The following is a 25,348-nucleotide window of genomic DNA, read 5'->3' as shown; positions in this document are numbered from 1 at the left end:
GGGGAATGTAGTGGGGGTTCACGTAGCACTGTCTATACTCGTTAGACTGGGCTGGTGGGCGCTGGTACAGTGCATAGGAGGGTGGGAGTTGTTGTTGGTGGGGGTGGAAGGCCTGGAATGTGTCCATGTATCGGGGAGGGGGGGGTTGTTGGCTAGGCCATGTGTCTAAATGTACCCTCCCCGCTCCCCCCTGAGGGCTATATGGGGTCCTGCCTGGCCTGTTGCCTACCCTGTAGTGTGCTGGCCCTGCCACTTGTACTGGCTCTGCAGGGTAGCGTGACCTGCCTCCCCCCTCCCTGCTGCTGCTGGACCCTGTGGTGCTACCCGGGCTGTGTGTCAGGGGGGTGTTGCGTGGGCCCCAGCTTTCCCTGCTCCCCCTCTCTCTCACTCTCCCCCCACCCCCTCCCCCCCTGCCCGCCGGGCTTCTACTTTTTCGCGCCCTCGGCGCTGCCTGTGCCGCCACGTGCGCTGTGCCGCCATCTTGCGGGGACGTGCGGCCGGACCGCGCGCTCCCCAGCTCCTCCCCGCTACTTGCGCTCGGCTCACCTCGGGCTCCTCCGCTCATCCTGCGCCCGGCTGCGCGATGCTTACTCCGTTCGGCGCCCGCTGTCACTCCCGAGCGCCGTCCTGCGAGCTCCGGACCCTCCACTGGCACAGTCCTCTGAGCCTCCGATGCCGGTCCTCCCGCCGTACCTCTCAGTGCCGGCGCCGACTTCCGGTTAGCTCCTCCGTCCTTCCTGGGGCCTGCGCTGCCCTGGCTGGCTCTTCCTCCTCCCCTCTTCGGCGCGGGGCTCGGACTGAGCCTCGCCGGGGGCTGCTTTCGCCGGCGCGGTCTCCCTCGCGGTGCCTCTTGCTGGCTGCATGGCTCCTGTCCCGAACTCCGCTGCGGTCTCCCAGGCGGTGTATCTTGCGTGCTGGCTGGCCCCTTCCTCGGTCTCTGCTGCGGTCTTCCTCGTGGTGTAACTTGCGTGCTGGCTGGCTCCTTTCCAGGTCTCTGCTGCGGTCTTCCTTGCGGCGGTTCTTGCGTGCAGTCTGGCTCCTCTCCCGATCTCCGCTGCTGTCCTTCTTCTCCGGCTGGTTCTCTGGCTCCGGCGGTCGTCCTGTAGCTTGCCAGCACCTCTTCAAGCCATCCGGTGCCGTCTTGCATCACAGCTTCTTGAATCATGGCACGTAAGTCGTCCATTTTCTTTCTTCTTCCTCCGCTGTTACTGTCTTCCACCCGACTCTTCAAGCTTGTCAGCTGATGGCTTCTCACTTGCCCGACTCCTGTCTTCAGCGCTTCCCGACTTGCTTTTTGTTCTTTTATCTTTTGCTGCTCCTATCTTTCTACTGCTCGTCTGCTCTCCTCCTACGTCCTTCTTCTTCCACTCCTCGGTCGTTTGTGGCTTTTCCCGCTCTTCTCCTTACTACTTCCTGTTCTAACTCCTCCCACCCCACTACCTTGCTCGCTAATTGACTAACCCCCTCACCCCCCTGCCCCCAGTCCTACGCCGCCTCGTTAATCACTTTGCGGCTTGCAAAGACTTTCACACTTATCCCAGTTGACCATAGACCCGGAAGCTTCCGAGTAGCGGTCCACCTCCGACACCACAAACTCCGCCTCCTCTCTCGAGGACACGAAGAGCGTGACATCATCGGCGTATGCCACTGCCCTCAGGGTAGCCTCCGGCACCGCCTGGTCCATCCCGACCACTGCTATAGGTCCACAATCAACCCTCCTAAGGAAGGGATCTATCGCAAACGCATACAACAGGGGACTTAGAGGACAGCCCTGACGGACGCCGGACCCCACCTCAAAAGGGCGGCCAAGCCAACCGTTCACCAGCGGGAAAGTCTCAGCCCCTGCATACAATGTTCGCAGCCAATCAACAAACCCCACTGGCAGGCCGTATCTCAGAAGGACTGACCAGAGGTACTCGTGATTAACCCGATCAAACGCTTTGGCCTGATCCAAGGACAGCAGGTACCCCTCCCAGTGGCCAGCCCTACCCTGCTCCACTGCCTCCCGGACACCGAGAACAGCGCTAAAGGTGCTACGGCCTGGAACAGAGCAATGCTGGGCCCCCGAGAGGAGCCGGGGTGCAAACTTGACCAGCCGATTAAACAGCACTTTTGCCAGAACCTTCCTGTCCGTATTGAGAAGCGCTATGGGACGCCAGTTCTCAATACGGCTCAAGTCTTTACCTTTTGACAGAATGATCAAGGCCGACCTCCTCATTGACTTTGGCAGAGTGCCCGAGGAAAGACACTCATTGAATACCTCCGTCAAGAGGGGACTCAAGAGGTCCTTGAAGGTCTTATAATACTCGGATGTTAATCCATCCGGACCTGGCGACTTTTTGGGCCGGAGCCCATCAATCGCCAGTCTAACTTCCTCTTCTCTGATCTCTTCTGTCAAAACGCCAAGAGAGGTGTCTACCCCTGGCCCAGGGACAGCTTCAGCCAGGAAAGCCGACATCACTTCCGAATCTAGATCCTTCTTTCCCAAGAGTTGCGAGTAGTAGGATCTGACGACCTCCAGGATCCCTGATCTGGATCGATTCAGGGACCCCGTACTGTCAATCAGTCCAGTGACCACTTTACTATTCACTGACATCCTACAGTTTCTGTAAGGGTCGGGCGAGCGGTACTTCCCGAAATCCCTCTCAAAAACCAAGGATGCGTGTCTGTCATACTGGCACGTCTTGAGTAAAGATTTCACTCTGGAGATCTCCTCGCGGCTACCTCCAGTCGAAACGAGATGTTCGAGTTTCCTCCTCAGGCCGTTGTACAGGCGGTACCTGTCCAGGCATCTGAGGTTGGAGAGCTCACGGAAGAACCTCGCCGCCCTCCTCTTGAACATCTCCCACCACTCTGACTTACTGCTACAGAGATCCAGTAATGGTACCTGGCTCTGCAGAAAATCCTCAAAGGACTGTCTTATCTCTGCTTCCTCCAGGAGTGATGAATTCAGTCTCCACAAACCTCTGCCCATCCGGGGGGTCTCTGCAACATTCAGAGAAAACAATATTAGACAGTGGTCGGAGAATTCCACCTCAACAACGGACACTGGTGAAGAGATGGCTTCCTCCTTCAAATAAAACCTGTCTATTCTAGACCTGCTCTGACCCCTATAAAAGGTGAATCCCTCGTGGCCTGGGGTGTGCCGGATGTGGACATCCACCAGGCGAGCCTCGCTAGCTATACTATTAAGTGCGACGCTGTCAAAAGTCAACCGCCTGTCTTCAGAGCCTCCCCTATCGCGGGCTCTCGTGACTGCATTAAAGTCACCTCCAAAGACAACTTGGCGGCTGGTAAAAAGGTAGGGCTTGATCCTCATAAAGAGACTCTTCCTGTCCTTTTTTGACTGGGGACCATAGATGTTTACAAGTCTCAATTCTTGTCCCTTCATGAGGACATCTAAGATCAGGCACCTTCCCATTTCTAATTCAATAACTCGTCGGCATTCGACCGCTGCGGTAAAAAGTACCGCCACTCCGCTATACGGCTCGGCCGCAAGAGACCAGTAGGAAGGGCCTGACCTCCACTCCCTTTTTGCCTTATGTATGGCTGCCAAATCAGACAGCCTGGTCTCCTGCAAAAATAAAATGTCGGCTTCAACGCGGCCGAGAAAATCAAAGGCCGCAAATCTAGCCGTATCAGACTTAATGCTGGCAACGTTAATTGATGCCAGAGTCAGCGGAGTGGGTGCCGCCATCATGAGTGATTAAATTAGATGGCTTTCTTCCTCACACCCGCTTCTTCGGGGTCGGAGGAAAGCCCCTTGCTTCTTTTTTTGGACACAGATGTGTCCATAGCAGGGGATCCCCCGACCCCATCGTCCTTGTCTCCAGGCTCCAGAGTAGCCCCCTCCCCGGAAGGAACTAAGCCTCCACGAGGAGGAGACTCAGCGCCCCCCGTTGACCCTTTCTTTGCCCCAGGCACCTTGCCCTTTGCTTCCCCCTCAGAGGAGGAAGAGATGTCTTGAAGGGCCCGGTACCTATTGGAGAGTCCAACTGGAGGCGAGCAGGCTTCTCCTTCCAGTACTTGGCCCGGGGTGGGAGAAGATCTTGAATCCCCCCTTCGCTTTCTCCTAGTGGCACCTAGCTTACGCCGTTTCTCTAGCCACCTCTTTCCTTCCTCATCCACACTCTCATAGTGGGAGGAATCTGAAGAGTTGGTCTTTCCGTCCTCCCTCTGGATCCTCCTGTCCTCTTCATCCACTTCACTGTCCCTCAAGGCCTCAGCCGCAAAATTTGCTTCAGGAACAGGGGCCGCCATTGACCCACCTGCTGTGGGCGCTCCTGTCAGCTCCCTGCTCCGTCTGCGTTTGTCCTGACGCCTCTGCTCAGAAGGCGTCTTTTGCTGGTTCTTCCCTGGCTCCTTAGCTCCTCCACCTCTGCTAGTCCCCTCACCCCCGGAGGCCGCACCATGGCCCCCATCCGTAGGGGCTGAGACCGCATTGGCAAAGGAGCGTGGACAGCGACTGAATGGGTGACCGAGATCACCACACAGGTTACACCTAATCTCCACACAGGAGGCGGCTAGATGACCCAGACCCCCACACAGAGCGCACTTCAAGGTCTTACAAGCGGCGCTCAAGTGTGAGGGGTCGCCGCACCTGTGGCAGAGCTTCGGCTGCCCCTGGTAAAAGGCCAGGATACGATCCCTGCCGAGGAAGGCTGCAGATGGTATGTGTGCCACTGAGTTACCTGAACGCTTCAGCTTGACCATAAACGTCCAGGCCCCGGACCATATGCCGTGCTCATCCCTGTTCTTTCTGGGCATGTCCGTCACCTCTCCATATCGACCGAGCCACGTCATAATATCAAAACAAGAAAGTGACTCGTTACGAGTCAAAACGGTCACCTTCTTGACTTCGTTCTGGCGAGACACCACCTGGATGGCAAAGTCTCGCCAGCCGGGCTCGTTTTTCATCAGCTCGTAATTCCCCCAGAAGAGTTCTAGACCCTCTGGGCGAACGAAACTGATGTCAAACTCAGACGTGCCGAAGGGATGGATCAGGGCAAAGATGTCAACCGCCCTGAAGCCCATCTTCAGTAGAAGCTCCACTACCCTCGCCCTCGGGGGGCATGTATCATTGCCTCTCCAGCGAAGACGGACCACATTCCTACGACCTGCGTCCTGCCCGGGTGTTGGTAGGGACCATACGGTCTCCCCCCTTTGCTCTCGGAAGGCCCCTAAGCCGTGTCTCTCTGTCCAAAGAGACAGGTTCACCTCTCTTCCTCCAACTGTGATTGAACTCTCCCCCTTCCGTAGAGCCCCCAGAAGGCGCTGTTGCAATACGCCCTCTCTAGAGCCTGGAGACAAGGAGGACCCCTCCCCTCCAGCAGCGACACTGGCATAACTCCTACCAGCTGTCGTCGCCGCTGGAGGGGCGACTGGAACCTGTGATGTGCCCTGACTATCCCCAGAACCTGTGCCTATATTTACAGTAGGTGCCCCTGTGCTGGGAACAGTAGCTGCAGCCCGTGCCTCCGAGTGCGTCGGAGCATCAGACACGCTGGCCGCACCAGACACATCCACCCCTTTCATACCAAGACCTTTCATACCAAGACCCTCTGGACCAGACTTGGGGTTGGAAGCAGGGTTTGTTTTTGCCTTGGTAGACCTTGGGGGTGGCACTGCTGCCCCATCTTGCGCAGCTGCAACCACCGTAATGACCCCCCCATGGTCAGCACTCTGCATTCCGGCGCTTTTAGTTTTTTTATTTTTGCCTTTTTCTTTACTTTTGCCAGCAGCCTCCACATCACTGGGTGCCTGGGACCTAGACTGGGACCTAGACTGAGGGGCCCCTGCAGACCGACCTGTCGCACAAGGGATCCCTGATCCCGACCCCGCAGCACCCTCCGCATCACTGGCCTTACTGGCGCTGGCAGTTCTACCACTGCCATAATCCTTTGCCACCTTGCCTTGTCCTGTGCTGGCCGCCCTGCTGGCTGTTTCTGTCACTGCACTAACTGAAACAGGGACAGAGGACCTGGCCAGTTTAACTCCTTTATCCCTGTTCCCATGTTCAAAACCCACTGCAGAGTCAGAAACCGGGGTTCTCAGGGTGGGGGTGCCCTGATCCGACTTTGCAGCCAAGCCAGCGCCCCCCGTCACATACACAAATTTCTCCTGCACCAAATTCTTTTTTTTCCCTTTTTTTGTCTTGATTTTCACATCCTCTTCTGGTAAATCATCACCAAACTGAAGGCCGCTCATATTAGGGGGGGATTCCAACAGCCTTATCTGCTGCATTATTAAAGCGCCCCCATCGCTTTTATCTTCCTCTGGATCTGAATCCCCGGAGGTTAGAGGCAGCGCAACCTGCTCCGGCCGGAGGCTGCTGGTGGTTGTAGTGCCACTCTGGGTCTGCTCTCCTGAGCAGACAGGCTGCTCCCTCAGGCTATCCTCAAAGGCATCCTCGTCAGTACAGTCACCACCGCTGTCTCCATCGCTGGAGTGATCAGCCTTCTTGTGACCACTGTGTCCTGACGCCATTTTGGAAAATCTATCACCGTTAAGTAACTTTTCCCTAAAGGGACCACTTTGCTCCAGAATCCTGTCCCTCTCTTCCTTGCAACTCTGTATGCAATCTTTACAGTCCTGTATAGTCTTGCTTATTACATCTTTCTTGCCTTTAGCAGCGGTCTGGTCCTTTAGCGACCTGGCCGACCGCAGCTTCTCCTTCTGCAGGAGGATTTCTCTCCCCGCACGCTCATAGTCCGCCATGCTGGTGGCCAGACGGGAGGCCAGCTCTACCACCGACTCCCCTTTCCTGCGATCACTCCACTGCGGCTTACCTCCTTTGCTGAGCGTTTGGCTGCGAGTTTGACTGCGGGTCATCATTTCGCTTCCGGCGCTGTCAGATGCAGCTGCACCAACCTGCTGGGCCATGTCACTGCGCCTGCGACCCGGACCCTCTCTCTTCGCAGCTTTACTAGCTGCTCCGGCTTTCCTGGTTGTTGCTGCTGAAACCACGTATGCCGCCAGCGCCGCTGATGGTGTTGTCGCTGCCTTCTCAGCATTCCCCCCCTCCGACCGAAGCCGGGGGGGGGGGGAATTGCGTGACTCCATAGAACAAGAAGCCCAGATGAGTGCACTGATCCTGGGATCCAAAACAGGCTTCCAGCTGGGACTGCAGCCACACCCTGGTTCTCTGAGGAGCTCCAACAAACCACACCTTACTCCAGAGATGCACTCACTATTCTGCTGGTGGAGTCACTATGTACATTCATTACTTATCCTGTACTGATCCTGAGTTACATCCTGTATTATACTCCACAGCTGCACTCACTATTCTGCTGGTAGTCACTGTGTACATACATTACTTATCCTGTACTGATCCTGAGTTACATCCTGTATTATACTCCAGAGCTGCACTCACTATTCTGCTGGTGGTGGAGTCACTGTGTACATACATTACTTATCCTGTACTGACCCTGAGTTACATCCTGTATTATACCCCAGAGCTGCACTCACTATTCTGCTGGTGGAGTCACTGTGTACATACATTACTTATCCTGTACTGCTCCTGAGTTACATCCTGTATTATACTCCAGAGCTGCACTCACTATTCTGCTGGTGGAGTCACTGTGTACATACATTACTTATCCTGCACTGACCCTGAGTTACATCCTGTATTATACTCCAGAGCTGCACTCACTATTCTGCTGGTGGAGTCACTGTGTAAATACATTACTTATCCTGCACTGACCCTGAGTTACATCCTGTATTATACTGCAGAGCTGCACTCACTATTATGCTGGTGGAGTCACTGTGTACATACATTATTTATCCTGTACTGACCCTGAGTTACATCCTGTATTATACTCCAGAGATGCACTCACTATTCTGCTGGTGGAGCCACTGTAGTTGCTTAGTGTGCACCAAATTTTGTTGGAATTTTGGCGTACGGCGCTGCACTTTACCTTACCCCCTCCCCCCCCCCCCCTCCTTTTCGGGTCCAGACAGAAAACCTGTCTGTGAAGCTGATGGTTCTTCCCCATGAGATGTTTTGTAACCCTGCGGCCCCCCATAGTTTTGGTGCAGGTGTAGCCCGTGTTCCGGTGCCGTTCTCTGATGATCCCCGATGTCTTTCATTGATTAAATGTTACATAAAAGCAGAAACCCGCCTTACAGACGGCGCCTCCGATCTATGAAGGGGTCATTTTCTTCTTGCGAGGCTCCCTCAGAGCGCATCACTCCATATATATATATAATGGCGGCTCCCGTATCTTATCTCCCTGTGAGCAGCTGTCCACCCCACGTAATTTCTCCCTTCCCGTTACTACACCCGCGCCGCGCCGCCATATTTCTGCAGCACAGGCCCGGCAGTATATCGGGGAGATTGATACTATGTGATATTTACGAGGTTCCTTTATCTGGAAGTTGCAGGAATTGCGCGCGAGGCTCTTCCCAAACCGCCTTCCGACTGCGCCGATATTTCATCTTCTTCAACCTCGATTGTGAAAAGTCAATTATAAAGACCTTAAATTATCAAACTGCGGAAACGTGCGGCGTCCTCATCGCACGGCGTATCATGGCCAGGGTTCACGGAGTGTCGTCACCGGCGATGGGCGGATCTAATAGATCTGGTGGATGCAGGAAATCAACAGATGTAGCAGAGCTATAAATGTCACCGGCAGTCCTATGTAACACCACTGATAACACAGTGATAACTCTGAGGACAGATAATGTGGTAGATGTGACCTGCAGTCCCATGTAACCCCACAGATCACACAGTGAATCTCTTTATTATAAAAGTAAAAAACATTACAGGGTGTAATGATTGCAAAATAACAGAAAAAAAGCCACAATATAAAACCCCTCTAAAGGAAGGCCGCCCTGGGCCCACCCAACCTCTCAGACTCCAGAGAACGCACCTTCACCAGGTCACCGAGAATGTTCCTACTTACCTCGTCCTCGAGGAGGATTTTATGCTGCGTCGATACTAAGCACCGTGCGTTCCACATGTAATACCGAACCACTAGACTTACTAAATATACAGTGCAGCGGTCCCTGCCACCCAGATCTCTGAATGTGCCATAACACCACTCGGCGTAGGTAAGGTCAGCCAGCCGAGGCCAACCGATGGAAGCCCCTACCCTCTTGTATACCTCTATATTAATGGGACAATGAAGCAGGAAGTGGTCCATGCTCTCCAGAGTGTTGCCACACACCTCCCGGGGACAACCCCTTTCCTCGGTGTTCCTGTGCTTCAAGTTGTCCCCCACATACATCTTACCATGGAAGCAGCGCCAGGTCAAGTCCCAATACTTTGAGGGGATTCTTACCGAATTTAAAAGAAACAAACCCTCAAATCCCCACCTGGGCAGTCTCTGAGGGCCAATGGACTCTGAAAGTGGGTTGCCAAAACCCTCTGGTCAAGAACACACCTGGCCAGTGTCCTGACTTCCCACATGATCAGCCCTTATTGGCGTATTACCTTCAGAACCGGTGCAACGTAAGCCGGAAGATGTCCGTGTGGTGTACGAAAGTCCTTCTCACGCCCTCCATTCTCCCACTCCTGGAAGAATGGCTGAAATCATCCCTTACAGGAGGATACCCATGGAGGAGTCTTCTCTTTCCAGAGATTTGCGATATTAACTTTCAAAAAGGTATTCACAAGGAATACCACTGGGTTGACCATACCCAACCAGCTAAGCCTCCTCGTACGGTAAGTAACCTCCCTCTTGACTGGGTTCAACCTATTCCCCCATAACAGCTGGAAGAACAGGCTGTAGACCCGCGACAAAACAGGTTCTGGCAAAATGCAGACACTTCCCAGGTACATTAACAAAGGGAGCAGGTAAGTCTTGATCAAGCAAACCCTTTCTCTCAGGGTCAAAGTCCACCCTTTCCATTGATCCACCTTTTCAGCGGCATTCCTCAACCTGCCTTCCCAGTTTTTCTCCGGATAATTTCCTTGGTTGAAATCGATGCCTAAAATTTTAGCAGAATCCTGGGGTTCTGGGAGATCAAAGCAGGATCTCCCCCTTCCAACCAGAGACTCTCACACTTTTCCCGATTGATCTTTGACCCGGAGACCTCCGAGTAGTGAAGAAATTCCGACCTCACCCACCTCACCTCCTCACCAGAGAAGACAAAGATAGTAACGTCATCAGCGTACGCCACTGTCCTCAAGGCCGAGCCCGGCACCCCCGTGTCCATCCTCGCTCCCGCCAACGATTCCCCGTCTACCCTTATGAGGAAGGGATCAATAACAAAAGCGTAAAGCAAGAGGCCCAGTTTACGAACCCCACCGGCAGACCGTATCTCAAAAGGATAGACCTAAGGTACTTGTGGTTTACTCCATCAAAAGCTTTAGCCTGATCCAGGGAAAGTAAAAACCCCTTCCAGAGACCTGCCCTGCCCCGCTCCACAGCCTCCCAGACACTCAGCACGGCACTAAACGTGCTTCGACTGAGAACGGAGCAGTGGTGAGCCCCAGAAAGGTCGCACATTTCACCAACCTACTGAAACCAAAGGGAACCAAAGTTTCCTTAAAGCCATCTTGACCTGGTGACTTTTTGGACCTAAGCCCATCAATCGCCAGTTCAGCTTCCACTTCCGTAACTGCTTCTGTCAAAACGCCAAGAGAGGCGTCTACTCCTGGTCCAGGAACTGTTTCCGCCTGGAAAGCCACGATTCCATCCCGATTAAGTTCCTTCCCACCCAAGAGATGCGAGTAGAAGGATCTAACGATTTCCAGGATCCCTGATCTGGACCTTTTCAGGGAGCCTGTACTGACTAACAGACCAATGACCAATTTACAGCTCACTGGCATCTTACAGTTCCTGTAGGGGTCAGGCGAGCGGTAATTCCCAAAATCCCTCTCAAAAGCCAAAGATGCGTGTCTATCATACTGACATCTCTACAGCAAGGCTTTCACCCTGGAGATCTCCTCCCCGCTATCTCGAGTTATGGCCAAATGCTTGAGTTTCCTCCTCAGGCTCTGATATATGCGCTTTCTGTTCAAGCTGCTGAGGTTGGAGAGCTGTTGGAAGAACCTTCTCACCCGATGTTTGAACATCTCCCACCACTCTGACTTACTGCTGCATAGACCCAGTAGCGGTTCCTGGTTCTGTAGAAAATCCTTAAAGACCTCCGGCACCTCACACCTGGCAGGGAACAGGAGGTGCCACCAGGGGCTTGGAACCGGTGAGAGAGGTCGACCAGAGGGGAACCACTTGGGCCTTCCTTTGGTATCTGCCCCAGAGTAAGTGTGACTGACTGATCCCACTCTAGAGAGGGAGAACCCCAATTTTTGGTTCTTGTTCTTCCCTTACTCTTTTTCTTCTGTTTTTGCCATTTCTTCCAATCCTCATTCGCACTGTCTTCACGGGAGGATGCGGCAGAACTGGCAGCCACCTCCTCTCTTTCCATCCCTCTGGTTTCCTCATCCACGTTACTATCCCTTGGAGTCTCAGCAGCGGGGCCCACCACTCCGCCAGGGGCAGTCTCGGACCCCCGAAGTATACTCCTTCCCCAGCAGCTCGACATCCCGCCGAGACTCTGTAGCTCTTCCTCCTCCGCGTATCCACCTGTCTCGCCCCCAGATTGACGGACCTGCTGACTCTCCGACTGAGCTCGGCCGGTGTTGGCAAAGGCAAAGGATCAGCTACTGAATGGGTGCCCTAAAGCACTACCCAGGTTACACCAGGATGAGAATGGGTGGTCTCTGCCCGCACACAGCGCACACACCAGCACCTTACACTGTGCACTGAAATGTGTGGGGTCCCTGCAGCTGTGTAGACCTCCGGCTGGCCCTGATAGAAAAAGAGAATCCTGTCCCTTACCAGGAACGCAGAAGAAGGCTTCCGGGTAACGGAATAACTATGTGTACGTTTCACCTTCACCATGAAATTCCTGTCCTGACCAGATCCCGTGTACCTCCCTGACCAGATCCCGTGTGCGCCCCTGACCAGATCCCATGTACCTCCCTGACCAGATCCCGTGTGCGCCCCTGACCAGATCCCGTGTGCGCCCCTGACCAGATCCCATGTACCTCCCTGACCAGATCCCATGTGCGCCCCCATACCGCCTCATCCAAGTCAGGATGTCAACATAAGAAAGAGACTCATTACTAGTCAGAACGGTCCCTCTCTTAGTGTCATTTTGGCGGGGAATTGCTTGAACCACAGAATCCTGCCACTCGGGTTCCATCTGAGTCGGCTATACTTTGACCAGAAGAGCTCAAGCCTCTCCGGTCTCACAAAGCTGGCATCAAACAGGGACGCCGAAGAGGTGGATCAGGGCAAAGATGTCACTCACCCTGAATTCCATCCCGAGGAGAAGCTCCACCATCCCAGCACGGCTAGGGCAGGCATCACTGCCTCCCCATTGGAGACAGACCACCTTCCTCCTGGACCAGCTGTAGGAAGCGAATATGCCTCTTCTCTCTGCCTTTGCTCTCAGATGGCCCTGTGCCCCTCTCTAGATATGGGTCGCGCTCTTCACCCTCTATAGTGACCGACCGCTCTCCTCTCTTTAAGGCGGATAGGAAGAGTTCATGTGACCTGGGGTCCCTGAGGCCGGGAGGTAAAGGTCCTCCCCTTTAGGTGGCGGTAACACTCACATAGCTCCTAGGAATCTTCACTGTCAGGGGATGCAGATGGACCAGGGCCCGCACTCCTCGCCACTCCACCAGACACTCCACCAGACACTCCATCCTCACTTGTGACTCCTGTACATTTTCTACCACCTTTATCTCCCCCAGATACTCCTCCACCAGCAGACACCCCAACATTTAATACTGTATTATTTAGACTCCCTGCACCCCCAGACTCTCCCTCACGCACACCACCCGCCATCATGCTCCTCCCTTCATACCTTTCACACACCTCTATAGTTTTAATATTCTCACGCTCATCATCTCATCATTCTCACCCTTCTCTGCAACTGGACTGGTAACGGCTCTCCTCTTGGTGGTGGTGGTGGTGGTGGTGGGGGGGGGGGGTAAGAGGCACTTGGCAGCCCAATGGGCCCCTAGCACTTTCCCCCGCCCCTGCAGGGAAGCAACCCAGGGTCGCCTTCTTATACGTAGCCTCCATCAAGCCAAAGGAATTCCAGCAGGAAGTTTCACGAAGCCGCTGATGGGAAATGGACCCTCTAGCCACACCTACAGCACGGCTTTCAGCGCAGCTCCCCGCCACCATATTTGCCCTGGACTCACCCAGCATCGTGCAAGTACCTTTCTTTGGGCCCACCGCAGGGCCTTTCTGGGGCCACCCAACACCGGCTGACCCCCAACCTTTTCCTCCACCTGCCTTGAACTTTTGAGATCACCCGACATCGAGCAACCCCCCTTACTGAGGCCCACCGCAGGGCCCTTCTGGGGGCCACTCAATTTTGGGTGACCCCCACTTCCACAGCCTTTTTTGATGTTTTTCCTGGTTCACCCAATGCCAGATCACCTCCACACTTAAGAATCTCACTGTCAAACACCACCAGTTTCTGCCCGTCACCCCTCCTGTCAGTATGAACTGGGGTGGGGGGTGTTTGGATCAGGATGCCTAGTACTCTCCCCCTTCCTGTGCAATGAACCCACATTAGCAGGGTCCAGGCTGGGTCGGGCACTCGGGCTACCCATGCAGCTACCTCCCTCCCCTGGTTCAGAGGCTTGCCCTGGGAGGCTGATGTACCTGTATTCTACCTGGGTGATCATTTTGCCACTTTTCTTCTTTTTAGCCTGGGAGTCCCGTTCAGGGACTGCCAAAACAGAGACCCTCCAGGGGATTTCAGGTGTCTTATGTACGCCTTAGTCATCCTCCCAGGCCGCTGTCTTCCCCCGCTTCCCCAGAGGAGTCTGAGCTTGAAATGACAGTAACTTGCCCGGCTGGAAGCTTACTGCGCAGGGACTGCTGACTATCCGCTGTCTGCAGTTCTCCAGTAGGGGCCTGCTCCATGTTGGCCATCGGATCCCTCATATCATCACAGACCCCAGCCAGAGCCGGCCGAGACCCTTCAAATCAGTCATCATTCCCTAGGTTCTCTGCAAAAGGACCTGCACCCTTATAGATGGCCGCCCTCCTCTCAACCAGGGTGAGGATCTCTTCCTTTTATTCCTGGATGGCCTGGTTGTATTGGGCCCTCCTTGACCCACCTGAGTTGTTGCCCAGGGACCTGGCTGCCTGTAACTCCTCTTGGAACCTCTTGATGGCGCCACTGGCTTCACGGTACTCCTGGGTCCTTGCAGCTATCCTGGAGCCAAAGCTGCTAACATCCTCCAGGGGCCGCGATGTCCCCCAGTCCTTGATGGTAGGACTGGGATCTCCCCAGAAGCACCTGGCCCGGCTCCAGGAGGGCCATTGCTAGAAGTCAAAGCAGCCAAGATCCCGTAGGGACACCTTCCGTCACCCTGGTTAGCCCGACGGCCACCTTGGGTGGTCTCCAGGAGGGGTGCAGGAGACACATCGCTGCGTCTCCGGCTAGATCTCCTCAGTCCCTCCTGGGTAGCCGGTTGCAATGCATCCCCACCCTCCGCTGGCTGGCTCCGGAGAGTGGGGGTGGTAGTCCTCCCTCTAACCAAAGCCAAGGACCTCACCCTCCCCTGGGTAGGAGAGAGCAAAAGCCCCAGGCCCTGGAAGTAGCAGAGGGAGGCTGGGAGCTGCTAGCAACCTCACACAGGTGAACCACACCTGAGGACAGGTGATATAGTAGATGTCACCTGCAGTCCTATGTAACCCCACAGATCACACAGTAATAACTGTTACATAGGACTGCAGGTGACACGGGTAGATTTGCCTGGGTTGTGGCACATGTTCGGCTCTGCTAGGTGGGTGAGTACATTTAGCCCCTCAGTCAGAGCTGCTGGCGGTCTGGGTGCTGATGATAGATGGGGTGTCGCTGGGGTGATGGATGAGCGCTCCCCCTCCCGTCTCTGGTAATTAGTCGCCCCCTGAGGCTCTCGTTCATTATCCTAGTTAATGTGGGGGTTATTTATCATGGCGCCCCGAAGGCTTCTCCATGAGACACAGCACTTACTTGTACAGCTCTTCTTCATTCTCGGTGGCTGACAACAGAGAACAAAGGCAGATGTGGCATACAACCCCTTGTGGTCAGTGTGCAGTGTATGAGGGCGCATTCAGATTTAGCGATATATCATTCTCACGAGCGGCTGATGTCGGAGCTCGCTTCTTCGCAGGCGTAGGAGGATAAATCGTTCAGTCCGCTGTATCGGCGAATGAGAACGCCTGAACGAGCGGCTGGCGAGCGATGATTCTCACGCCTGCGTGAACCATAAGCGAGCAAATTACCGCTCATCGTTTGCTCGGTCGCGTTTACACGGAACGATTATCCTTACTTTTCGCTTGCTTGAAGGCTTTTTGAACGACAGTCGTTCCGTGTAAACGCACCTCAGGTTGTCGCGCCGCCGCTGATCTCTCGGGTCTCCTGATGTGTCCGTTTTTCTCCACAGATGCGATTCTGAGAACCGATACCTGGGGAACCCGCTGCGAGGAACCTGCTATTGTAAGTACTGAGGTGTGGCGGGCCGTACTGCGACTGTGGGGGGTCTTTACTGCGGCAATCCGGGGGGGGGGGGGGGGTCTATACTGCCACAGTCTAAGGGGTCTATATTATGGCAGCGTGGGGGGTCTATACTGAGATAATGTGAGGGGTCTGTGCTGCACCAGTGTGGGGGGCTTATACTGTGACTGTGGGGGTCTGTACTGTAACAGTGTGTAAAGGGTCTATATGATTATCCGGACCATATATACTATAGGCGCAGTCGCTCCGTGTGGCTGTGAGGGGCTCAGGTCTGTCCTTATCTCGTCACATCTTATTAAGCACCACTTACAGATCTGTGTCAGTCTACACTGCTGTTCTAGCATGCTATTCACAAACCAGGATGAACAAGGCAGAGCTCCTCCCTCCGATCAGACGCAGAACGTGACACCCGAGGGGATTATAACTTTGGCGAATTACGGTGGAGATTTGCGCAGTAATGTCCGCGGTGACAGATCTAATAATGGCTTCCATGTTTAATGGTCCAGGGCCCCCTGTGGTATTGGGGGCCACACTGGGCCCTCCTCATCGTGTCGCCGCTCGTTACATTGTATCACTGAGGCTTTCAAACGGAATCGAAGCAAATGGAAAACGTTCCGTTTTTTTAAACTCCATTTATATTAATGGGGAAAACGCATCCGTTTTTATCTGTTTTATCGGATCCGGAAGACGGAAACCGCGAACGGAGCCCCAGCGCAGCGTCACCCGTGGGGCTCACTCACATATTTGGTCTGCAGCGTATTCCTGAATCAACACTGTTTATTCCCCGTGTATTTGGTGCTATTAGAGAGGGCAAGAAGATAATCCGGAAACTGCTGCACATGGGCCGAGGGGAGGAGCCTCAATGATGGGAGGAGCCTGAAGAGTGGCTGTAGCAACCAATTATTGTGAGACATGGATGACAAGCCTGCCAGCTGGATGGAAGTGATGATGGTGGGTGTCTCCTATAGCGGCCCTCCTGGATGTATATGGAGGCATCCGCCATCATTCCTCAAGCCCCGCCCACTGTTCTTCCATGACTGTTGACCTCCTTGATGCATGGAGACCTGATCCTTGTGTCTCCTCACAATGCAGATCTTATTGTTGGCTTTGCTTCTTGGTTGCGGTCACTAGGGGGCAGTCTGGTGCTTCCTGCAGCCTCTGCGCAGAAGAACTGCTAAGTTGTGGAAGATCAGAACTTTTCTCCTTCAGTCTCTTATCTGGAACCGATGCATGAAATCCCATTGCCAAAAGCAAAGCAATATACTGAATCCCTGCACCATCTAATAATCCGCCGCAGCCTCCAGAGACGCTCTGCCGCCTCCTGCCGCCCTCCCGCAATCCTCTTCGCCACTTTATCTGCAGTAGAGTCCAGTGCGACGGTTACCGAGCAAATAACAAGGAGGAGGGGGGAGGGGGGGCTGACCGGATACAACGTGGCAACAATGTAGCAGTAAGCTTCCCGCAACTAAGGGGAAAATGCAGCGGATTTATTAAAGCCGCGCATCAATTGTGGCGCAGAATGTTATACAGTACAGACGTATATGGCGGGCGTGATGTGATGTCAGCGGTCACCAGGAGGACAAGGGCAAAATAAGACCTTTCAAGGAAGTAGAGAAGACTCTTGCTGGAAGTTATATCCTACCTCCAGTCACATCCAGAGCTGCGCTCCCACTTCTGCTGCTTTTTGGGAACATATATTGGTATATCTCACATAGGTGACTTTACTCTGTAAATGCCCTGCCTTCTCCCACAATGCACTGGTCTAAAGTTGCTGCAAACTAGCAGAACTGTGAGTGCAGCTCTGGATGTGACTTCAGTAATTGTCTGTGCTCCTGGGAGGTGTATCACATTCTATCTGTCCTCCGCCGGTTCATCCTAAATGTCGCCTGTCGTTACACGGGGGACGGAGGGGATGTGTCAGTATAATGGACCTCTGATGTGAGACGAGCCAGATGTGCAGCCTGGAATGTGAGGACGGCGGATTATCCAGCTCACCACAGTAATGAGCGACAGGCAGTAAACGTACCGCCAGCCGCCCGTCCGCGCCGCGTGAGGACAGTGACATTTTATGGAATAAGTCGTCTTTGTGATAAGAGCAAGAAAAGAGACAAAAAAACGACTGTGAGAGCGAAAACAGAGCGCCAGTCACCCTCTGCTGCCAGAGCCGAGGAAAGGGCATATATCAGTACTGGAGCGTTATAAGAGGAGCAGACGATATCAGACACATATTATGTCTCTGGGGGTTATATCAGGACTGGAGCGTTATAAGGGGAGTGGACGATATCAGACACAGATATGAGGTCTCTGGGGGTTATATCAGTACTGGAGCGTTATAAGAGGAGCAGCTGATATCAGTCACATATATGATGTCTCTAGAGATTATATCAGTACTGGAGCGTTATAAGAGGAGCGGACGATATCAGACACAGATATGATGTCTCTGGAGGTTATATCAGTGCTGGAGCGTTATAAGAGGAGCGGCTGATATCAGTACATATATGATATCTCTGGAGGTTATATCGGTACTGGAGTGTTATATCACATATGTGACTGATATCAGCCATTCATCTTATCTCTGGAGGTTATATCAATACTGGAGCGTTATAAGAGCGCAGCAGCTGATATCAGTCACATAGATGATGTCTCTGGAGGTTATATCAGTAATGGAGCGTTATAAGAGGAGCGGCTGATATCAGTCACATAGATGATGTCTCTGGAGGTTATATCAGTACTGGAGCGTTATAAGAGGAACGGCTGATATCTTGGAGAAGTAGGTTATTAAACTTCTGTCATTCATCCCATTGATGACACTACAGTCGGCCTCTCCCCAGCCTGATAACAGAGATCAGTAGCTTGCACTTCCCAGCGGCAGGAGATGAGGCCTTGTTACATAGTAGCAGCAGCGCACGGTATTTCGGGGGGACATAACGTTGCAGACTGATGGGTCACGGATGTCTTGTGTTTGTCTGCAGACAGCCTCCTCATCGACTACCAGTTCACCTTCAGCCTCATCCAGGAAGATGATCGTCATCACACGGCCATCAACTTCATCGCCAACCCCGAGCAGGTGAGCCGCCTCCATGTTTGCGTGCGGACCCTCCCGCATGCGATGGATCTGCGCCACTTAGCAGTAATTAGCCGTCCACACTGCCGATGGTCCCATCCAGATCTTGCTGACGAGCGCCACCTAGTGATGACAGGGGGTCAATGGCCGCAAATGGCGATTATTTCAAGAACCTGTATAGAAAAAAAGGGTTTTGGTTTTTTTAATTGAATCTTCAGTGATTTTCATGAATTTGAGACGTCCACATTTCGGATGAGATGCCTTATATATGAGCCCCAAAGCTGGGTAACATTCAGTATGGCCAGCTTTAGGCTCCCTCTGATGTCACATGACCAGCCGCATTCACCCTTGTGGGAGATGTATTGGGAGCCATAGACTGAGGCCCACCCTAGGGCGCAGAGATGCCTTATTATGCAGAATTTCATTCACTTGTCCCATTTCTGCTACTGCTTTGGCTGTGTGTCAGTCTTCACTGTAGCTGTAACATTATATTCCTGAAACCAAAAAGTCCAGAATGGGCAGAGCTTTGGGTCGTTTCCACATAAGGGAGTGCTGCATGAGATCATTGTGGGTGAGATCATGGGATCTTGTGGATCTGTAAGTGCCAGCCCCTCCATTCTCCATCCTCAGTCTTGAGTTAAGTTTTGTTACTATGGATTTGCAGATTCTTAGTACCGCCGCTCTTCATCTGTCTGATACCCCTTCTATATAATGAACGCCTAAAGCAAACCCCTCCGCAGCGTATAATGTGTCCCTGCAGTTATATTAAGATGAGAGCTACATATAATAATGCTTGGTCGTGCCGTATACTCCAGGGACGCAGGGGTTTACCTGCTGTTAACCTTGCAACCCAATAGTGTGTTTTAGGACTTTCATATAAACTCCCTCAATGTGCTTCACTCTGAGAACAGGAAGCCAGCAGAACTCTGATTACAGCTCTGGGTGAGACATAATCTAAAGGCCCATTTACACGGGAGGATTGTCGGGCAAATGATGCTCAACACTCGTCCCTGTGTCTCCGTGCTCCTGCAGAGCTGGCTCGCACACGGAATTGGCCAGCAGGGGGGCGGGGCAGTGCAGGAGATTTCTCCTCTCTCGCTCCCCCGCCCCCATCCAATGAGATACACAGCAGCCGTTCACTACTGAACGTCCGCTGTTTAAAGGAGATGTCCCGCGCCGAAACGGGTTTTTTTTTTTTTAAACCCCCCCCCCCGTTCGGCGCGAGACAACCCCGATGCAGGGGTTAAAAAAACCACCCGCACAGCGCTTACCTGAATCCCGGCGGTCCGGCGTCTTCATACTCACCTGCTGAAGATGGCCGCCGGGATCCTCTGTCTTCATGGACCGCAGGGCTTCTGTGCGGTCCATTGCCGATTCCAGCCTCCTGATTGGCTGGAATCGGCACGTGACGGGGCGGAGCTACACGGAGCTACACGGAGCCCCATAGAGAAGAGGAGAAGACCCGGACTGCGCAAGCGCGGCTAATTTGGCCATCGGAGGGCGAAAATTAGTCGGCACCATGGAGACGAGGACGCCAGCAACGGAGCAGGTAAGTATAAAACTTTTTATAACTTCTGTATGGCTCATAATTAATGCACAATGTACATTACAAAGTGCATTATTATGGCCATACAGAAGTGTATAGACCCACTTGCTGCCTCGGGACATCTCCTTTAAACTGCACGATGAGCGATGAAGCTTTATGCAGCATAAAAGATGAGTGACGAGGCTCATCGTGCAGTTTAAACAGCGGATGTTCAGTAGTGAACGGCTGCTGTGTATCTCAATGGAGGGGGAGCGAGAGAAGAGAAATCTCCTGCACTGCCCCGCCCCCTGCTGGCCGCTCTGTGAACCAGCTAGCTCCCGTGCAGGAGCAAGGGAGCGCAGAGACACAGGGACGAGTGTCGGGCATCGTTTGCCCGACAATCGTCCCGTGTAAATGGGCCTTAACAATGTAACGTAAAAAGAGAACAAGAAAAGGAAAAGAGGAGTTACAAAGTTACTCACTATTCTGCTGGTGGAGTCACTGTGTACATATATTACTTATCCTGTACTGATCCTGAGTTACATCCTGTATTATACTCCAGAGCTGCACTCACTATTCTGCTGGTGGAGTCACTGTGTACATATATTACTTATCCTGTACTGATCCTGAGTTACATCCTGTATTATACTCCAGAGCTGCACTCACTATTCTGCTGGTGGAGTCACTGTGTACATACATTACTTATCCTGTACTGATCCTGAGTTACATCCTGTATTATCCTCCAGAGCTGCACTCACTATTCTGCTGGTGGAGTCACTGTGTACACACATTACTTATCCTGTACTGCTCCTGAGTTACATCCCGTATTATACCCCAGAGCTGCACTCACTATTCTGCTGGTGGAGTCACTGTGTACATACATTACTTATCCTGTACTGCTCCTGAGTTACATGCTGTATTATACTCCAGAGCTGCACTCACTATTCTGCTGGTGGAGTCACTGTGTACAAACATTACTTATCCTGTACAGATCCTGAGTTACATCCTGTATTATCCTCCAGAGCTGCACTCACTATTCTGCTGGTGGAGTCACTGTGTACATACATTACTTATCCTGTACTGCTCCTGAGTTACATGCTGTATTATACTCCAGAGCTGTACTCACTATTCTGCTGGTGGAGTCACTGTGTACATACATTACTTATCCTGTACTGCTCCTGAGTTACATGCTGTATTATACTCCAGAGCTGCACTCACTATTCTGCTGGTGGAGTCACTGTGTACAAACATTACTTATCCTGTACAGATCCTGAGTTACATCCTGTATTATCCTCCAGAGCTGCACTCACTATTCTGCTGGTGGAGTCACTGTGTACATACATTACTTATCCTGTACTGATCCTGAGTTACTGCTCCTGAGTTACATCCTGTATCATACTCCAGAGCTGCACTCTCTATTCTGCTGGTGGAGTCACTGTGTACATATATTACTTATGCTGTACTGATCCTGAGTTACATCCTGTATTATACCCCAGAGCTGCACTCACTATTCTGCTGGTGGAGTCACTGTGTACATACATCACTTATCCTGTACTCATCCTGAGTTACATCCAGTATTATACCCCAGAGCTGCACTCACTATTCTGCTGGTGGAGTCACTGTGTACATACATTACTTATCCTGTACTGCCCCTGAGTTACATCCTGTATTATACTCCAGAGCTGCACTCACTATTCTGCTGGTGGAGTCACTGTGTACATACATTCCTTATCCTGTACTGCTCCTGAGTTACATCCTGTATTATACTCCAGAGCTGCACTCCCTATTCTGCTGGTGGAGTCACTGTGTACATACATTACTTATCCTGTACTGATCCCGAGTTACATCCTGTATTATCCTCCAGAGCTGCACTCACTATTCTGCTGGTGGAGTCACTGTGTACATACATTCCTTATCCTGTACTGAGCTTGTTGCTGTGGGACATAGTAATTCTGTGACAAGATCTGGTTTCATGTTCTATGACTGGCGCTCAATGTCAGTAAGCAGTTGTGAAGGCCAGTGATATTGAGCAGAGGAGCGCCGCTCTGAGGTCCCCCCGCCCATCCCCCATACTGTCACATATATGATGTATATAACATGCAGCATCTTATCATCATTTCTTCTTTTTCACCTTTCTGTAGCCAAATAAGAACCTGGACATCTCCATTAACGCTTCCAACAACTTCAACCTCAACATCACGTGGTCCATCGGCTCTACAGGTAAGAGCCGTTGGGGCGCGGACAGCGAGGGTGGCGTGCGGCGGTATGGGGGTCACATGGGAGTCTTGGGATAACTGCGGATGGTTGTCGTCCCAATATTGCATTTTTTTAAATTGGCGCACTGCCATCTCCGGTCGTGTTGTGGAATCCCGCAGTCTGTGACCGCCCGTCACCGCGCAGCCCGGGATTAAGGGCTCATTTTAGACAACATGGCAAAAAAAGGCCCCCCTGCAGAGACCGGGCTCCACTGGGTAACGCCAACAAATGCCCGCAGTTATGTCTGCCACAGCAGAAATCCTAAATCTCTACTGTAAGCACTAAAGAATGAACCGGCAGGCATGCGGCTGTCAGCTCTCGTCCCCCGAGGACGCAGCATGATGTGGTGAACCATATCGGGGGCTGCAGGGCCTGCTGATACTTGTAGTACATACTATCTAGGTGACTGTCGTGCTGCAGACTAGAGCCGTGCTCTCACTGATTATACTCCGGACCCACTACAGAATACCCATCCCATACGGGACCAGTCGGATGCTGAGCTCCTCGGGTATTACCCCCCGTCTGCCTGATGGCTCATTATATACTATATACAGTACAGACTTCTGTCTTAATCCACAAGAAGGTCTCATTCATTGTAGATGACGGCAGCTTTCTGTTTCCGGATTATTGGACATCTTGGCTTTAGATGCCGGATAGTCTGGACGCTCCAGCAGGCTACAGACCTGGTGGGAATAATGGCGGCATCAGACGCTGCAGAGATGATTGGCTGGGGTCAGACATCCGCTTCCGGCCCTTCCCCTTCCTCGTCTGTCTGTGCTCTCTGTTTTGCAGTCTGTTCCTCGCTCTCCGTCTTCTCATTTATTTATGTTTTCTCCTTTTGTCTTCCTCCGTTACACGTTCTTTTCCCGTATCTTCTTCTTACTGCTCTCATCCTCCTATTCTTTTCTCCTTCCTTCCTTTCTACTTCCAATTTCTTCTTTTCTGACCTGATTCTGTCCCATTTTTGCTCTTCTTGTTTTTTGCTCTTCCCCTTCCCCCACCTTTCCTTCCTCTTTCCTTGTCTCTCTTCTCATTTCTTCTTCTCTCCTCTGGTTCTCTCACATTCCCCTCCTTTTTTCTGTCTCCTTACACTTAAACTCCTGTATTCCTTCTCTTCAGTTTTATTCTTTCTCCTCTCCCTCCCTTCCTCTTAACCTCCTTCTCTTTTCCCATTTCCTTCCCTCTCTCCCCATATTTCATCTCTGTCTTTTCCTTCTTCTTTCCTCCATTCTCCCTGTTCTCATCGTCCTTTCTTTCCTTCTTCTCTTCCTTCCTTCCTCCTTCTCTCCCACTCTTTTTTTTCCTATCCACCTCTTTGTTTTCTTCTTCACTTCCCACAACTCTCCCTCTTCCCATCCTCATCTTTGTTTCGTTCTTCTCTTCTTTCCTCCCCTTCTTCCCTCCTTTCCTTCTCCATATCTGCGCTCTCCCTCTTCCGAATGTCCTTTTCCTTTCCTTCTTCACTTACTCCTTCTGTCCCTCCCTCATTTCTATCTTCTTTCCTTCACTCTTCCAATTCCCAACTCCTCATCCTTTCCATCCTCTCTTCCCTTCTCTCATCCTCTCTTCCTCTTTTCCATCTTTTCCCCTCTGCTCTCCCTTTCCTCATTCTTCTCTTCCTACCTCCCCCTTTCCCTCTCCCCTATCTTTACATCTTCTTGCCACCACTCTCCATCTTCCCTTCCTCCTTGTGATTTCCTTCTTCTCTTCCCTCCTTCCGTCGTCCCCCTCCCCTTCTTTCCTTCTTCATATCTCCGCTCTTTTTTTTCCAAATGCCCTCTTCCTTTCCTTCTTTCTCTTATTCCTATCCTTTTTTCCTTCTTTCTGCCTTTTTTCCTCTGCTCCTCCCTTTCCTTTTTCACTTTCTCCCTCCCTCATTTCCATCTTCTTTCCTTTGCTATCCCTCTTCTTCCTTACCTTCTCTTCACCCACCTGTCCTCTCTCCCATCTTTCTATCTTTTTTCCTCTACTCTCCTGCTCCTCATCCTCCCTTTTTCCTTTGTGTCTTCTTTTTTAGATCTCACTGTTCCCATCCTCCTCCTCCTCCTTTCCTTCTTCTCTTCCTCTTCCCTTCTCTCTTTCCATCTTCTTTCTTCCACTTTCACTCTTCCCAATCTTCTCTTCCTTCCAACTCTTCTTCCTTTACCCTCCCTCTTCCTATCCTCCTCTTCCTTTCCTTCTTCTCTTCCTTCCTCCCTTCTTTCCAACCTCTTTCCTCCGCTCTCCCTATTTCTATCCTTCTCTTCCTTCAGCTGTCAGTTCACATTACGCAGCAGGTGGAGTTGTGCGATGGCGGCGGCCGCCGTATTTCCTGCACAATTATTCATTATATAAATGATGTTTACTGCCAAAAGAAAGGAAACGACGTTACACGTAATAACATCAACCGCCGGAGCGACACAGGACACACCAAACCAACGTGTCCGACCCCCTCGTCCTCCTCTTTTTATACTCTCTGTTCCCTTCTGTCTCTGAGCCCTCTCCTCCGGTCTCTCCCACACTCCTCTCCCTTCCCCCTCTTTCTTTCCATGTTCTTCCTGTTACTCTCTCTTTTCTTCCATCTCTCACTTTCTGTATTTTCCTCTTTCTTTTATCTTTCCTCACTACTTTTCCTCCTTCAGTCTTTCACTTCCTTCAGCCCCCTCCCCCCAGTTTCCTTTTCTTTCTTCTCTCTTTTCTCCTTGGTCTTTCCCTCTTTCTTCCTCAGCTTGTTCTCTCTCCTCTCCTTCCATCTTTACTCTCTTCCTCCCTCCTTTCGTGTCTACTACTTTCTTCCTCTTTTCCTCCTCTCCCTTCATCTCTTTCTTCCTCTTTTCCTCTTCTTCCTTCTCTCCCTTCATCTCTTTCTTCCTCTTTTCCTCTTCTTCCTTCTCTCCGTTCATCTCTTTCTTCCTCTTTTCCTCTTCTTCCTTCTCTCCCTTCATCTCTCTTTTCTTCCTCTTTTCCTCTTCTTCCTTCTCTCCCTTCATCTCTCTTTTCTTCCTCTTTTCCTCTTCTTCCTTCTCTCCCTTCATCTCTCTTTTCTT

General features: G+C 52.1%; 2 protein-coding genes across 2 annotated transcripts in view; one reads left to right on the top strand and one right to left on the bottom strand.

The window, feature by feature from the left end:
- ABLIM1 (actin binding LIM protein 1) overlaps window positions 1-6,953 on the bottom strand; it is a 509,502-nt gene extending 502,549 nt beyond the window's left edge. The window contains exon 1 of the mRNA XM_066601408.1: window positions 6,789-6,953. Within this exon, the coding sequence (XP_066457505.1) occupies window positions 6,789-6,882 (94 nt within the window). The 5' untranslated portion in view covers window positions 6,883-6,953. The remainder of the gene's footprint in view (window positions 1-6,788) is intronic.
- ATRNL1 (attractin like 1) overlaps window positions 1-25,348 on the top strand; it is a 379,911-nt gene that overhangs the window by 194,662 nt on the left and 159,901 nt on the right. Inside the window, exons 21-23 of the mRNA XM_066601402.1 lie at window positions 15,407-15,459; window positions 18,450-18,544; window positions 22,208-22,286. Of these exons, the coding sequence (XP_066457499.1) occupies window positions 15,407-15,459; window positions 18,450-18,544; window positions 22,208-22,286 (227 nt within the window). The remainder of the gene's footprint in view (window positions 1-15,406; window positions 15,460-18,449; window positions 18,545-22,207; window positions 22,287-25,348) is intronic.

This window comes from Eleutherodactylus coqui, chromosome 4 (genome assembly GCF_035609145.1).
Source record: "Eleutherodactylus coqui strain aEleCoq1 chromosome 4, aEleCoq1.hap1, whole genome shotgun sequence".
NCBI lineage: Eukaryota > Metazoa > Chordata > Amphibia > Anura > Eleutherodactylidae > Eleutherodactylus > Eleutherodactylus coqui.
The sequence above is the reverse complement of the archived record's forward strand: the minus strand, read 5'-3'. Positions and strand labels throughout refer to the sequence as shown.